A 15,988-nucleotide genomic window follows, 5' to 3' on the forward strand; every position below is an offset into this window, starting at 1 on the left:
TTCGATATGGATATGGAACCATAGATGAAGTATCTAAATGACATTGGTAATAACTAATGTTGCCCCAAACGGCACTTAGAGGGGTGAATATGGGGCATTTTAAAATTTTTTTAAAGTGTATAGTTTGATAGTCAATTATAAAACTAAATATCGTGTCTACGTAAGTAGTTCTTGGCGCAATCAAGAAACTTAAAAATAAGCAAGTATACGTAATAGTAAATAGAACAGTTAAGAGACACTTGTTTAGTGTCTAAGTTTCTGGAGCTCCACGACCTTCGAGATGTCAGATTATCTTGTTTAGTGAATTAAACATTTCAACCCCAAATTTGCGGAAGACGAAAATGCTAAATGATACACAAAAATAAAAAAGAACTTACTCCATCAAAAAGTTTAACTAATTTCATGTTTCATCGATACAACTTAGTACAATGTATTACTAATCCAAGTTACCTCTTGGCTAGAAGTAACAGTTTGGGCAAAGAACCTTCCTTCTCAAGTAAAAGAAGATATATATATAAAAAAAAATATATATAGTACAATTCAATTATGTATGACTAACACCTAGCTACCTTGGCCAGAAGTATCCACACAATATGAAGAAGGCACTGTAGGGTTTGGGGGCATCCTCAAAATTTGCAAGTTCTCCCCCAACATTTGAACAATTCTCGTCATGGAAGGTCGATCTTCTGGACTCCATTGGATACACCATAATGCCACAATGGCCAGCTTTTTTGCAATTTCTTCATTTCCTCCCACATTAAGAACTAGACATAAGTCTTTCCCTTGAGCTAATTGTCCATAAATCCACTCTGAGAAGGGTACCTCCTCAATGTGAACCTCGCCCCCTCTTAAGGGGTCCGCGTTCTTTCTTCCACTTACCATCTCCAAAATCAACATGCCAAAACTATAGACATCTGATTTGTAAGAGACTGCTCCGAAATTTCTGGAGTACATTTCTGGAGCAAGATAACCCAATGTACCCCTAGCCGCACTTATGGTCATGTAGCTCTGATCCTTGGGACAGAGTTTAGAGAGACCAAAATCGGAGATTTTAGGAACCAAATTGTGGTCAAGCAAAATATTCTGGGGATTGATGTCAAAGTGAAGAATACGTTGGTCACAGCCCTGGTGTAAATATTCAATACCATCTGCAATGCCAGTAACAAGTACAAGCATCTCTTCCATGCTAAATTGGCGATTTCTTGTGGAGAATATGTACTTATCTAGTGACCCATTCTCCATGAATTCATAAACAAGTGCTTGTTTCGCTCCTTCAGAGCAAAATCCCAAAAGGCGAACAACATGTACATGGTGAATTCTTCCAATGGTGGCTACTTCATTTACAAATTGTTCTCCGCCCCAAACCGAGCTATGTAGCATCTTAACGGCTACTGGAATTCCGTTTGGCAACTCTCCTTTATAGACTGTCCCAAATGCCCCAGCACCTATTCTTTTGTTGAAACTCTTAGTTATCTTTTTGATGTCGTCGTATGTGTACCGTGTTGAATTCATCACCCTGTAGCTTGTTAGGAAGAGTTCGATTTTCTGACGAATGGTTTTCTTTTTCTTAGACTGGCGACGAATGAAGAAGAAAGCAATGCCTCCCAAAAGAAGAAGGGACATTATGCCTATGGATACACCTAATGACAAATAAAAAAAACATTAGGTTCTTACGCTAAATAGAATGTAATAAAATCTGATCCTTGAGCATAGTAGCACAAGTTCTGTGGAATCATACCGACTTTCAGCACCATTTGAGATTCTGAAAAAGAAAACAAAAAATGTTTATATGTTAGTACTGACAGTAAGTTAGTTCTCTTTATTTGTAAACTAATTAAAAATAAATGAGAAATTAATAGCCATCAGGCATATTATGATAATAAATACAGGCATAAAAGGGACGAAACGGCACAGTATGGCACTTTTGATGTCAAACAAGAGGCCAGGAGCCAGGATAACACTTTCAGAAATATTTTGTCAAATTTAATTATAAATAGGATATGCCATGGGTCATATTAAAAATGGTAGATTTTCTTCAATTCTAGTTGGATGATGTTTATAAACATTGTAATATTGGTAGTCATGGGCAGTAAAGAACCAAAGTTAACTTTAAATTGTATCCTAATTATTAGAGGGAAGTTTAACTTATAAGGTCACCTTGACAGAATGATCTTTTTGTTTTCTGGTTGAATTCACACCGATGCCACCATTTCTTCTCACACATGCTGCAGTTGATCAACTCATCCTGCCAATACAGCGCAATGACTGGTCTTGCTTCAAAGTCTCTAATCAAATTTTGGAATTCAGAAGACGATGAAGGGGTCCACCAATATTGATCTGATATTTTTGGTCCAGTAAACAAGGTGCTGTTTCTAGTCTTGGTGCAGGTGGTAGGAATCTCAGCAGTGATGGTATTAGCCCAGGCCACATAGATAAAGCGGCCTTTAGACCCGAGGCAGGAGATAGGACCCGCTAAAAATTCCTTTACTGTGAAAGAGTTGAGCACATCTGTGCAATTAAGCCAACTTATGTCTACCGGAAAAGGAGGATTGAAGAGAGAACCGGTAACGTTGGGTTCAGCAATTTGAGACCATGGACAATTAGGGGTCCAAGAGTATCTTGTTATTATGAGCATCGACTTTTTGTAGTCTATGGAGGTTACGTTGTAGTCGCCCGAAAAGGGGAGTCTTAAGACCGTGTTGCCGCCTGAACAAGAGAGGACGAGGGTGTCATAGCCACAGTGCGGTGCATGGCTGTCGAGGCGGAAGGGGTACCTGACTATGGGTCCATGCTTGCTGCATCTTGATGGGCCACAATCATTGGAATATGTTTGTTTAGAAAGCACCATAATGATAGGAGGGAAATAAGAGATTAAGAGTGCGATTGCAAGTATATGGGTGAGTGGTGCCATGGGAGAGGAAATGATCTAGAGAACCAAATGGGAGAGGCGAAATAGAGAATATAGGGATAATAGAATTTTGAGTAGGATACAGTAAGTGTCACATGTGGGAAATTAAACAAAGGTTTCAAATAAAATGATAAATTAATATCGTTTACATGTAAGAGATGCTTGTCTCACTGTAAAAAATTTGAAAAAAAAAAAAGGCAGAGGAAGAATTTTTAAATTCGCCAACACTACTCGTACAACTGCTGCACAAATATCCCAACTTATTTTAAATTAATCAAAAATTTTACTTTCCACCGTTATTGGTCACTCCAAGAAAATGCTTTATGACAATTATTACTTCCAAACAAATTATATGACATCATTATTTATTGGAAATTATTCAAAGATATTATATTTTATAAAGAGCTAGCGTGGCATTTAATTCATATAATATTCTTATAATATCGGGACATTTTCTTTAATTGAAAGCTTCCCATATATTTTTATTTTCTGGATATTGTTTCTTAACATGAAAATACTTACGGATCGATGTGCCAAAAAAAAAAAAAAACCAATAATACAAATATCAATTAGACAAAAGACGATGCTGGCGGTTACAACACTTATCTCCAAGAAGATAAGTCACTTGTCATTATCATCTTATTTTTAATTATCTCAAGGAATGTCTTGATTACAACGTGGAGATAAATCAAAAGTAGTGTAGAATTGACCAACGTGTATTTAGGTATTCGGTCATAATTTAATTGGGAGTAACGTGCAATAATGTAAGAGTTTCAGAGGCATTAGATAATTAATTATTGAAACTTTAATTAGATAGGCGTGCTAATAGATTAGGGAGGAGCGTTCAACTGCACTATAATTTTGTGCTTCAATATGTTTCACATCGTTTAACTTCGTTTTCAAAGTCGAACCGTCGATCCGAACATAGGTACAATATCACTTATTTTTTAAAATTTTTGTACTATTTGTTAACATAGGTACAATATCACTTATTTGGATGGTTCAGAATCTCAATAAAACAGTGATTTTATATCTATCTAAAAAATTAATAAAAAATTATAAAAATTAGTTTTCAAATATATTTTATTATGAAAATTATATTGAACAATTCCAAATCATAAATAAATGATGCGAAATATATTGGACCACGTACCAAATCACGGTGCAATTGAACTCTCTTTCTTGATTAGGAGCTTTGTTCGGCTTTTTTATAACGATTATATTATATATGTTTTTTGGGTTCCTTACTTATCTTCCGTAGTGGGCGGCCCCACCACGTGCACTGATCAACTTTGTGGACTGATAGCAATGTCAGCTTTTATGCTGGAAGATGCTTCAAATTGATTTTTTTTTTTTTCTCTTTTTCTTTTTTTTAGAAACTTCGTAGATGCTTCCAAGTGCTGCATGTTATTACTGGCCATGTCCAGTTGCTATGGTACTGATTCAAAAAGAAGAAAATAGTGACAGGCTGTGAACCTTTAAAAAAGGGGAATTTTACGTATACCACTCAAAAACTTCAAAATTATGTATTTATTCCTCCAAATTTTAAAATTATGTATTTCTCCCTCAAAACTTCAAAAACTCATAAATTTACCAATTTATTGTCTTTTATATTATAACTCATTTTAAATTTATAAAATTTCCATTTTACCCTTTTAAAACATAAAAAATGTAGTTTGTTTAAGGAAAATGTTGGTCTTATATTTAATCGGTGCATGTCGCTTCAAGATTTGAGTTGATCTAGCGCACACAGATCTTTTAACATATCATACGGTAAAGAAACTCATTGGATTCAAAATTTGAGTATGATAGGCATTGAATGCAAACCGTCTCCATACATAAATAAATGAACCATTTGCCTCAAAAAACAATAAAATATAAGACCGACATTTTTCTCAAACAAGCTACAATTTTTTTATGTTTTCAATAAAGAGTAAAATAAGTATTTTATAAATTTGAAAATAGTTTTAATATAAAAGATAATAAAATTGGTAAATTTCTAAATTTTTGTAGTTTTGAGGGGAAATACGTAATTTCAAAGTTTAGAGGGAGCAATACATAATTTCAAAGTTTAGAGAGAAAAATACGTAATTTTAGAGTTTAGAGGAAGAAATACGTGAAATTCCCCCTTAAAAAAGTAGCAGGCTCTGGAGTTCACATGAAGAATTTACAAAAAGAATAAACCAAATTATCATTTGTAGTTAAAACAAATATGGAGATCACCGAAATTTTTATTCATCACCTCAATATCAAAATTTACACAAATGAACAATTGAGGATATGAATAAAACAAGGCAATATATGTTATTTGCTTGAGAATTTTCAAGAAAAAAAAGAAGAAGAAGAAGAAGAAGAAAACCACTATTGTGAAACTCAGCGGTTGGGCATTTTTTTTTATAAATGGAGGGTATTTGTGTAATTTTTTTTTAATTGAGGATAAGAGTAAAAATTTAGGTGGACATCATCTTCAGGTAAACTTCTTATATTGATAATTGTTTGACATCATTGTCATTGATGCTTCCTCATCATTTATATGCATCTCTCTTAAAAAACAATAACTCACAACTGGTTTATATGCTAACCAATACAAAAAAGTAAGAAGCATGAAATTCCTAAACTTTGTCATTGTTCTCTTCCTCTTTTATAATTTTGGAGGATCCTTCTCTTCTTCATGTGGAGAGCTTGGTAACCTCACTTATCCTTATCATCTTCCTGGAACATGCAATTGGAAGGCCTACGAGATGTATTGTGAGGGAAACAACACCGTGTTTTACATTGGAGCCACCAAGTATTTTGTAAAAGATATGTCCATCAAAAACAAGACATTTTGGCTTGTTGATCCTGACTTGGCAGTAGGAGGCTTACCAAATCAGACTGTTTCTTTGGATCAATACCGTCATTCATTTACACCATACAGCTTTTCTTTTATTGAAATTTTTATCTACTTCTTCAATTGTACTGAAGAAGTAGATGACTCAGATAACTACAAGCTAATTATGAATGGGCCTCGTTCAAGAGTTTATGCCGGAGTTTTCAATCTTGTTGGCAGCACCCCCAAGTCATGTAGGCCTGTAGGAAGCGTTTTAATCGATTCCAATATGGTAATGGTTTGGGATGAGATTGATGGTGTCGAAATGATGAAGATGCTGAGACGGGGAATAATGGTAAGCTGGGACGTTGATGCTGTCCATCAGTGTTCTCTTTTGTCATATTGCTGGAGTTCTATCTTCAGGTAAACAAAAGTGTCTATCTTTCCTCGAATATAGTCTTGCAGCTCTATTTCTACCAAATTTACACAGCTAGCTGTCGGCCGAATTTGTGCTTTAAAAATCATATTAACTGGATGAGATTTTAAGTAGATTTATGCTTTTAAAATGGTTCAAATGGATGGGCCAACTTTTGTGTTTCAATTTGTTATGTTCAGCAAAGGACAACCTTAATTAATTAGATCAATTAGAACAATGTAATTCATTAGATCTATTTCAATTTTTCAATTACTCCTAAATCTGTGAAATTTATGTTCTAGCTAGCTAGTATTATATTTCTATAGTACATCTTAAGTGAAGTGTTACGTGTATTTAAACTAATTAACTTTCTTATCGATTATGTAATATATATTTTATTATTTATGCAATTCTTTTTGTTTGCCAATGCAGTCAGTTCGTGATTATAAATAGATATAATGAATTATCTATTGGCGAAAAGCTCCATCAGTTTCTTTCCTTTCAGTCATTATTTTTGCAATGCACTTATCAACCACCAAAATTTGGAAGCTATAGTAATTCGCTGGTTGTTTTTGGTTTCATGGTCATATTGCTTGCTCTATTGGACATTCTTCTCGTTTTCTTGGGTAAGCAACATTTCTAAAGAAATAAGTTTCCTTTATGTTCAAGTTACTGCCCATAAAAGATTAACAATGAATTATTGAAGCAATCAGTTTGATGAGTTCGACCATAAAGAAAAAAAAAGTTTTATCAGTTTTCTATTTGATTATGATTTCTCTATTTGAAACTGGGTTTCGATTTTAGTCTGGTAGTTGGTAAATTATTAAAAGTTTTTGGCCCAAATTACAGTAAATTATTTGAACGCTCTCCTCTGTGAAAAAAACAGGGGAAGAAGAATAAGTGCACAAACACATTAATAGTCTTAAGTACGGGACTAAGGACTGAATGGTATCAATTTGAAATACATAGCTCAAAACAACATAACTGAAACGTGGCTGAGTTCCAGATGGAGGATAGAGTGAGATCAAAATCTAGAATAAAGCATAATTAATCCATAATTATTTTGATGTTCAAATCATACTTGATTGATAACAATCATTACTCTCTTTGAGTCCTTCATTTGTATTATCCATGATCTAATAATAATTTTTTATTTGCAGGACTAAGGCTTACATTAGTTCCACTAACAATACTTTCATTCCTTCTTCACAAGTACAAGCGAGTTTCTCTATCAGTCAATTATGTTGAGAAGTTTTTAAGAAAACATGAAATGTTTTCCGTTAGACGGTATGATTTTGTAGAGATATCTATAATGACGAACAATTTTAGAGAAAAGATTGGGCAAGGTGGCTTTGGATCAGTTTACAAAGGTAAACTATTTAATGGTCGTCTGGTGGCTGTCAAAATGTTGACCAATTCATTGGGTGATGGGGATGATTTCATTAGCGAAGTGGCAACGATCGGTAACATACATCACGCAAACATAGTGCACCTTATTGGGTTTTGCTCCGAGGGTTCAAAACGGGCACTCGTTTATCCTTATATGTCAAAGGGCTCACTTGATAAGTATATCTTCTCTTCAAGTTACAATTCTTTTACAGTAGAGAAAAGAAGAGAGATAGCCCTAGGCATTGCACGAGGTATAGACTACCTTCATCGCGGGAGTCAGATGCAAATATTGCACTTCGACATAAAGCCTCACAATATCCTATTAGATCATGACTTAATCCCAAAAATTTCCGACTTTGGACTTGCCAAATTATACTCTAGAGAATACAACCAGGTGACACTTAGCACGGCACGTGGCACAATAGGGTATATAGCTCCTGAGCTAATATCAAGGGCCTTTGGTGTGGTATCATTCAAGGCAGATGTATACAGTTTTGGGATGCTGCTGATGGAGATGGCGAGTGGCAGACGAAATGTTAATAATCATACAGAGAGCTCGAGCCAAGTCTATTATCCATCATGGATCTACAACCAACTCAACCTTGCAGAGGAGACACATAATTATAACTCGAATAATAGTGTTGTACAATTTGGAGAAATAGAAGGAATCCTATATAAGGTTGCCTTGTGGTGCATTCAAATGAGAGCATCGAACCGGCCCTCCATGAGTAGAGTCATAGAGATGCTGCAGAGTGATCCAGACAGTTTGGAGATGCCACCGAGACCTTTCACGACAGGCTCGCCACAAGACGTCTCTGTGAGATTCTCTCAAATTGATTCATGTAGCATAGAGCTGTCAGAAATTTCAGAAGAAATTAGTTTGCTTTGAATATCCAAAAAAATTAAATAAAAAATAATATCTGTTGCTTTGATTTTGGTGGAAATTAGTATCTTTGTACCTAATGTAACTAGATTAATAAAGCACGCGGACTTGAAGCATTTTTATTAATTATAACGCAAGGTAGATATTTGAAAATTTGGAGTGTAAATTATATTGGATTCATTTCTTATAAAACTAAAATATCCAAATGTTATTAGGTATTACTGAAGATATATATCTATATTAGAAATTGAAGAGAATGTGCAATAAATTTTCTCTCCTACCGTAATATATAGGAGCGGAGAGAACAATTAGCACACCGGGGCTCGGTGGAAAAATAGGAGACGTTAAAGCATTTATACATTCACTTGAAATTTGAAGAATGTACCAAGCCGAATTTTTTTAATATACCATAAACAATAAAAAAAACAAAACAAAACACCTCCGTTTTGAGAGAATTCCATCTTTACCCAGGACTCAGATTAGTTATGCGGTCCCATTTTTAGTGGACCACAGAATGAGGTTGGCTCTGCAATCCACTCAAAATAAGACCGCAGAGCAAATCTGTGGCCTAGGTAAATATGGATGGAATTCCCCCAAACGGGTTTTTTTTTTTTTTTTTTTATTTTAATTTTTTATGGTATAGTGAAAAATTTCGGTGTACCAAGTGCACGTTTGCCTCGTCTATGATTGATCTATATGAAGGCTTGCCCTTTTTTGATCCGCATGATTAGATTTGAATGGTCGTGATGTGCAAGTGCCAAGATCACAGGGTTGATCAAGTGTCCTGTGGAATTATTCTCTACTGTTACTACAATGTATATTATATAGTATTTTCAAACGCTGAATGATATTGAGATTAATTAATATATATAACTGCTGAATCTGAATGATTGAGAATCGTCTATTAGAAATAGGTGATAAATTACAAATGGACAGTTATGGCCAGCACAAATTATTTAATTTAAGTAAATGTTATAAATTAAGTCATCCAACTATATAATATTCGTAAAGAATTGTCTCTTTCGAATTTCAAACCTGCGACTTCACACATAGAGAGCATTGTGGTTCTCAATCGGCCGACACAAATTATTTGCTTAGCTCCTATTTATTATATACTTTATATAAGTTTTTTTTTAATGCCCTATACTATTATCACTTTCTTGAAAAATTTCATCCGATCATCAATGGGCCGGTATGGGCCGGAATGGGCCGGTATGGGCCGGCACTAATCCCACCCACACGCCTTCTGATTTTTGTCCGATTTTCTCTAAATTTCTAGCTGAGATATTATATGGCGAGAAAAGTGTACTTAAACGGGACCCACCTAAGAATGATAGACCTCATGGGTAAATAAATTTCCTGCTTCGTAAAATTTGTTATGTTACTGCTGTATTAAATCAGAGAGGAGGAGATTTAAATAATGGCCACATGCTCCTTTGGGGCCCACACTGTCTGGAGAACGTATCCTCTACATTAACTCAAAAGAGAATATTTTGAGTTAATGTATTTTAGCCGTCTGATTTTAAAACAGAAATTTTTTAATAATAGTGTAGATCTAGTCAGTACGAATTTTGAAACGGATTGGATGATCTAGATGCTTTAACTCAAAAATTTCCTTTTGAGTTAATGCAGAGCATACGAATTTCTCCATTGGCCAGTACATGCACAAAAGCAGAAGATAAAAAGATAAATAAAGTATGTGTCAGGATCTTTTATGGAGGAGTAAGCATAGCCATCCGTGTTGAAGACAAATAATAATTAATTTTTAAAATTGCAAAAAAAATACTGAACATTTTTTTGGTGGCACTTTATAGTGTATTAGTATTTATTTATCTTAAACATGTATTTCTCTATATATCGGTTTAAGATACTAAATATATATAATATATAGTGTTGAATGTAATGTACCAATCATAAAAATGTCATCCTTTGAGTAAACTTTTAAGACATCAATTAAATCTACGTTGTATTAATCTATTATGTAGTTAAAAAAAGTTTGTTTATTTTATCAAATCATTTTATTGGTACCACTACTATATTACGGGAAATTGATGATAGTAACAATATATTGTTTTTGGCTTCTTGAAAAGTTTTTGTGTATATTTTTATTTAGTGTAATTTTATTTATTTTTGGTTAGAAATTTATATTTAAATTATTTCTCAAATGTTGTCTTTGAATAATTTGCTGCTGGCAGCACTTCGGTGAAGTGCTTACGGGGTCATATTAGCGTATTTGATGTTCAAACAACAAATCCAAACATTTAGATATTCAATCTATATTACAATGTGCTTGGAGACCAAATTTTATATTTTTCGAAATTTTTTTACTATTTATTAAGCTTAATGGTTTTCAAACTAGCTTAATAAATAGTAAAAAAAATTCCAAAATATGTAAAATTTGGTCTCCAAACAGATTTTAATATAGATTGAACACCTAACTGTTTGAATTTGTTGTTTGAACATCAAATACTAAAATATGACCCTGTAAGCACCTCGGTCGAAGTGCTACCGGTAGCAATTTAGCCATACTCTCTATATATATATGAGTGATGCTTCTATGGACATAAGGACCTATTTGTAAAATGAACATATTTTTATTTTCGAAGTTCAAACAGTCGATCTGAGCCGTTCATCTTGTTCTCCATATTAATATGTGCTTGGAGACCAAATTTTATATTTTTCTGAATTTTTTTTACTATTTATTAAGATGGGTACAAAATTCAACGATCTGAATTTGATATTTTTTGTACCCATCTTAATAAATAGTAAAAAAATTCAGAAAAATGTAAAATTTGGTCTCCAAGCACATATTAATATGGAGAACAAGATGAATGGTTCAGATCGACTGTTTGAACTTTAAAAATAAAAATATGTTAATTTTACAAATAGGTCCTTATGTCCATAGAAGCCTTTGCCTATATATATATATGTTAGTGTTGGTGTCCTAGACCCAGATCATATCTATGATATGTTTAGTTTATTAGTGAATGATTCTATCATTTTGTACCTTGAGTATTCATATTAGTGGATCATTTGAGTTGATGACTTAAATTGTAGAACTTCACAATGAATAAATTTGTTTACTCTTAAATGTTCCTTATCTTGGCAATCAGCAAAGGTACACTGGTTGACCATATAAGATAAGTGTGGTGATTAGATGATGGCCATGTTCTATAGGTTATACGATAAGGAGTTATCGATCTAATCACACATGTGCATACATGGAGATGTATGGCACTGGACAGACCCAAGAATGAAATATCATATGGATTGTGTTCTGTGTCATTGATATTTCATTGTGTCTAGAATTCTTTGGTTGAGATATTTATTTTTCTTACATAAGGGATGTGTATTGTTGGTACTGTCCAACGCTCTCTTTAACCAGGAGTTATAAAGGCAGTTACTGCAGTGCATATAACTTATGCGGAAGAACGATACGTATCAAGAAACCATTGTCCCTTATATGTTAATATAAGTGATGATATCTCTGGGCCCCTTGATAAAGTTTATATTATGTGCATGCAATATGATTATATGATAATCATATCATAATTAAACTTCAGGAAATCAAGAAAGAATAATTGGTAAGGATGACACATTCCTACCTTACGATTATTTGGATATCATGTGGCAAGGAATTGACACAACAACATTTTTAATGTTACAGGGATCGTGATTTTGCATTGTGCTTTTTCATCCACGTCATTTGGGTAAGCAATATACCATGGCTAGTTGTATCATTGATTTATAGAATTAAAATGTTTAATTCTATTGCCATAATGATGGGATCCCATAGGGTCACACCATATGAAAGATTAAAAGAAAATATATTAATAAAGCATATGTGATATGTATATAATATGTGCTATGTTAATTATAAGAAGTTATAATTAATTTGTACAAATTATATGTTATTAATATATGAACAATTTTATGACATGGAGATGTTATAAAATAATCCTAGTAATATTTAAAGTATGTGTGACATATTTTAAATAGCTTTTGACACATGAGAGATGCATATAAATTAACATGGAATATTAATTTATATGTTGGCCTCTTTTAATGTATGGGATTATGGACTTAATTAAATATTAATATGATTAATATGTTTAAGCCCAAAGCCCAAATATATGCTGGGAAGAATTGATTAGTAATGGCATGATTTAAGGAATATTTAAATATGTCATAAAATCTAATCAATCTCATTAAAGAGCAAAGAGATTTCTGGACAGATTTTTTAGGTAACTTTGAACTGGAATTTGAAAGGGTAAATACTAATCATTCTGGACGCATGACCTATGTAATCTGTAGCCCTTGGAGTCTAGAATCCAATGGTGAAGATTTCAAGTCGTTTGGAGTTACCTAGAAAAAGATATAAGGATTTTAGTACTGAAAGGTCATAAATTCTGGAAAATATATCTTGGCCGAAATTTGCTCTTTTCTCCTCTCTTCCAATTTTTCTCATGTGTTGAGATCTAGAAATCCTCTAATAAGTTTTCAGAAATTAAGAAGAGGGTGAAACTAGGATTAAGGTTCTACTTGTTAATCTCTTACTAGCCTTAGAGATACAAGTATTTCTTTAATCTCTCGGTGGATACCTAAGGAGGCTCGTCATTTGAGGGGCTAAAGCACAACCACCATTGAAGGAGGAAGGGAATAAGAAGTTGCTAAGCAAGACAACTCTTCTTGATTTGATTTGGAGATCAAATCCAAGGTATTATGTTATTCCATTCTTGATTAGGCTAATTAAGATTGTTTCTTGCACTTACAATAACTAGATCGTTTGTTTTGAGTCGAATAAAATTTTGTTTTATTCCTTGCTATCTAAGCATCAAAACTTTCAATATATGGGATGGGCTATGCTACTCCATGGAGTAAAATAAGTTGGTGCTCCATGCCGCCATATTTTCATTTTGAAAATCCAAACGACCGATCCGAACCATTAGATGTGATCTCCATATTGAAATGTGCTTGGAGACCAAATTTTACATTTTTGGAATTTTTTTGACTAATTATTAAGCATTTTTTAAAATTGCTGATCCGATGGTCCTGAAAATTTTACTGTTTTTTACTGTTCATAGCAAAATAGAAATTTTGAAAAATGCTTAATAAATAGTAAAAATAATTCCAAAAAAAATGTAAAATTTGGTCTCCAAGCACATTTCTATATGGAGATCAGATCTAACGGTTCAGATCGGTCGTTTGGATTTTTATAATGAAAATACGGCGTGGAGTACAAACGCATTTTACTCCATGGAGTAGCGTAGCTCATCCCTATATATATATATATATATATATATAAATATATATATCGGTGAGTTGCGAAGTAAAACGCGTTTCTACTTCACGCCGTATTTTTATTTTGAAAGTCCAAATAACCGATCCGAACTGTTAGATGTTTAATCCATATTGAAATGTGCTTGGAGACCAAATTTTACATTTTTTGGAATTTTTTTGCTATTTATTAAGCATTTTTTAAAATTGCTGTTTTGCTGTGAACAGTAAAAAACAATAAAATTTTCTGGACCTTCAGATCAGCGACTTTCAAAATTGCTTAATAAATAGGAAAAAAATTCCAAAAAATGTAAAATTTGGTCTCCAAGCACATTTCAATATGGAGAACAAGATAAACGGTTCGGATCGACGTTTTGAAATTTAAAATCGCAAAATATGAGCGTGAAGTAAAATAGTCACTTTACTTCGCAACTCACCGTAGCCTAGCACTATATATATATATATAGAGTTAGGCTGGGGTGCTATGGATAGCATAGTGGCCTCTATGCTACGGCTCAATATTCGAGTTTTCAAAATCCAAACGGTCGATCCGAACCGTTCATCTTATTCTCCATATTAATATCTGCTTGGAGACCAAATTTTACATTTTTCTGAATTTTTTTATTATTTATTAAGTATTTTACAAAATTGTTGATCCAACGGTGGCTGCACAAAACAGTAAAACCGTTGTATTAGAGATTTTCAAAGTGGCTTAATAAATAGTAAAAAAATTCAGAAAATTATAAAATTTGGTCTCCAAGCAGATATTAATATGGAGAATAAGATGAATGGTTCGGATCGACCGTTTGGATTTTGAAAACTCGAATATTGAGCCGTAGCATAGAGGCCACTATGCTATCCATAGCACCCCAGCCTAACTCTATATATATATATATATATATATATATATAGAATTTGGCTAATATGCTATGGGTTGCATAGAGGCCTCCCGTGCTACGGCTCAATATTCGAGTTTTCGAAATCCTAACGGTCGATCCGAACCGTTCATCTTGTTATCCATATTAATATGTGCTTGGAGATCAAATTTTACATATTTTGGAAATTTTTTACTATTTTTTTAGATTTATTGAATACCGCTGTTTTTTATGGTCCAGATTTGTCTGAAAAACAGCGATTTTCAATAAATCTAAAAAAATAGTAAAAAATTTCCAAAAAATGTAAAATTTGATCTCCAAGCACATATTAATATGAAGAACAAGATGAACGGTTCGGATCGACCGTTAGGATTTTGAAAACTCGAATATTAAGCCGTAGCACGGGAGGCCTGTTAGCTACCCATAGCACCGTAGCCAAGTCCTATATATATATATATATATATATATATATATATATATATATATATGAGGAGGGTTCAAATGCCTCTATTTTTTGTGCCTCCATCATGCCTTCCATCATGCCTCCATTTTTAAAAACTTTAATAACTCAAAATTTAAATCTTAAAATTCAAAATAAAATCGTTGGATATGAACTACATCATTTTATCTATGCACGTGTAGAAAATTATGACATTTCAACTTTATTTTGGTTGTCATCTTGAGCTTGTAAAAATGAATACTAATGTGGATAATTTTTAGACGTTGATTTTTCATCTTATTGATTCATATAAAAGCAAAATCAAAATGTGATAATATTTTATAGACACAGAGAAAATAACATAGATCACATCTAACAGTTTTATTTTGATGTTTAAGTTTTAAACTTTGAGTTATTTAAGTTTTTAAAAATGGAGGCATTTGAACCCTCCTCTATCTATATATATATATATATATATATAGAGAGAGATGGACTTGGGTGAGACGCGAAGCACCACGTGTTTGTACTTCACGCCATATTTTCATTTTGAAAGTCCAAACAACCGATCCGAACCGTTAGATGTGATCTCCATATTTAAATGTGCTTGGAGACCAAATTTTACATTTTTTGGAATTTTTTTACTATTTATTAAGCCACTTTGAAAATCTGAAAATCCTGGTGAACAGTAAAAAACAGTAAAAATTTCTGGACCACCGGATCAGCGACTTTCAAAGTGGCTTAATAAATAGTAAAAAAAATCCAAAAAATGTAAAATTTGGTCTCCAAGCACATTTCAATATGGAGATCGTGTTGAGCGGTTCGGATTGGTTGTTTGGATTTTCAAAATGGCTAAAATGTACCATGGAGCACCAAACGCGTATACTCCGCGTCTCACCCAAGTCCATCTCTCTCTCTATATATATATATACAGAGAGAGAGAGAGAGGAGAGAGAGAGTGACTAATGTGCATTCCAATGTATATGGGCCGAAATA

At 33.2% G+C, this 15,988-nt stretch overlaps 2 protein-coding genes across 2 annotated transcripts; one reads left to right on the forward strand and one right to left on the reverse strand.

Annotated features, from left to right (window-relative positions):
• Positions 1 to 461: 461 nt before the first annotated feature.
• On the reverse strand, positions 462 to 2,958 carry LOC144545294 (rust resistance kinase Lr10-like). The gene is made up of 3 exons (XM_078293883.1): positions 2,158 to 2,958; positions 1,739 to 1,762; positions 462 to 1,640 (listed from the first exon to the last, which is right to left on the reverse strand). The coding sequence occupies exons 1-3, from the start codon at positions 2,909 to 2,911 to the stop codon at positions 562 to 564; spliced, it is 1,857 nt and encodes a 618-aa protein (XP_078150009.1). The 5' UTR covers positions 2,912 to 2,958; the 3' UTR covers positions 462 to 561.
• A 2,489-nt stretch (positions 2,959 to 5,447) lies between these two features.
• On the forward strand, positions 5,448 to 8,499 carry LOC144544967 (LEAF RUST 10 DISEASE-RESISTANCE LOCUS RECEPTOR-LIKE PROTEIN KINASE-like 2.4). Its single transcript, XM_078293528.1, has 3 exons — positions 5,448 to 6,140; positions 6,565 to 6,758; positions 7,293 to 8,499. The coding sequence occupies exons 1-3, from the start codon at positions 5,512 to 5,514 to the stop codon at positions 8,408 to 8,410; spliced, it is 1,941 nt and encodes a 646-aa protein (XP_078149654.1). The 5' UTR covers positions 5,448 to 5,511; the 3' UTR covers positions 8,411 to 8,499.
• Positions 8,500 to 15,988: the final 7,489 nt, after the last annotated feature.

This window comes from Carex rostrata, chromosome 27 (genome assembly GCF_964058835.1).
Source record: "Carex rostrata chromosome 27, lpCarRost1.2, whole genome shotgun sequence".
NCBI classification, from domain to species: Eukaryota; Viridiplantae; Streptophyta; class Magnoliopsida; order Poales; family Cyperaceae; genus Carex; species Carex rostrata.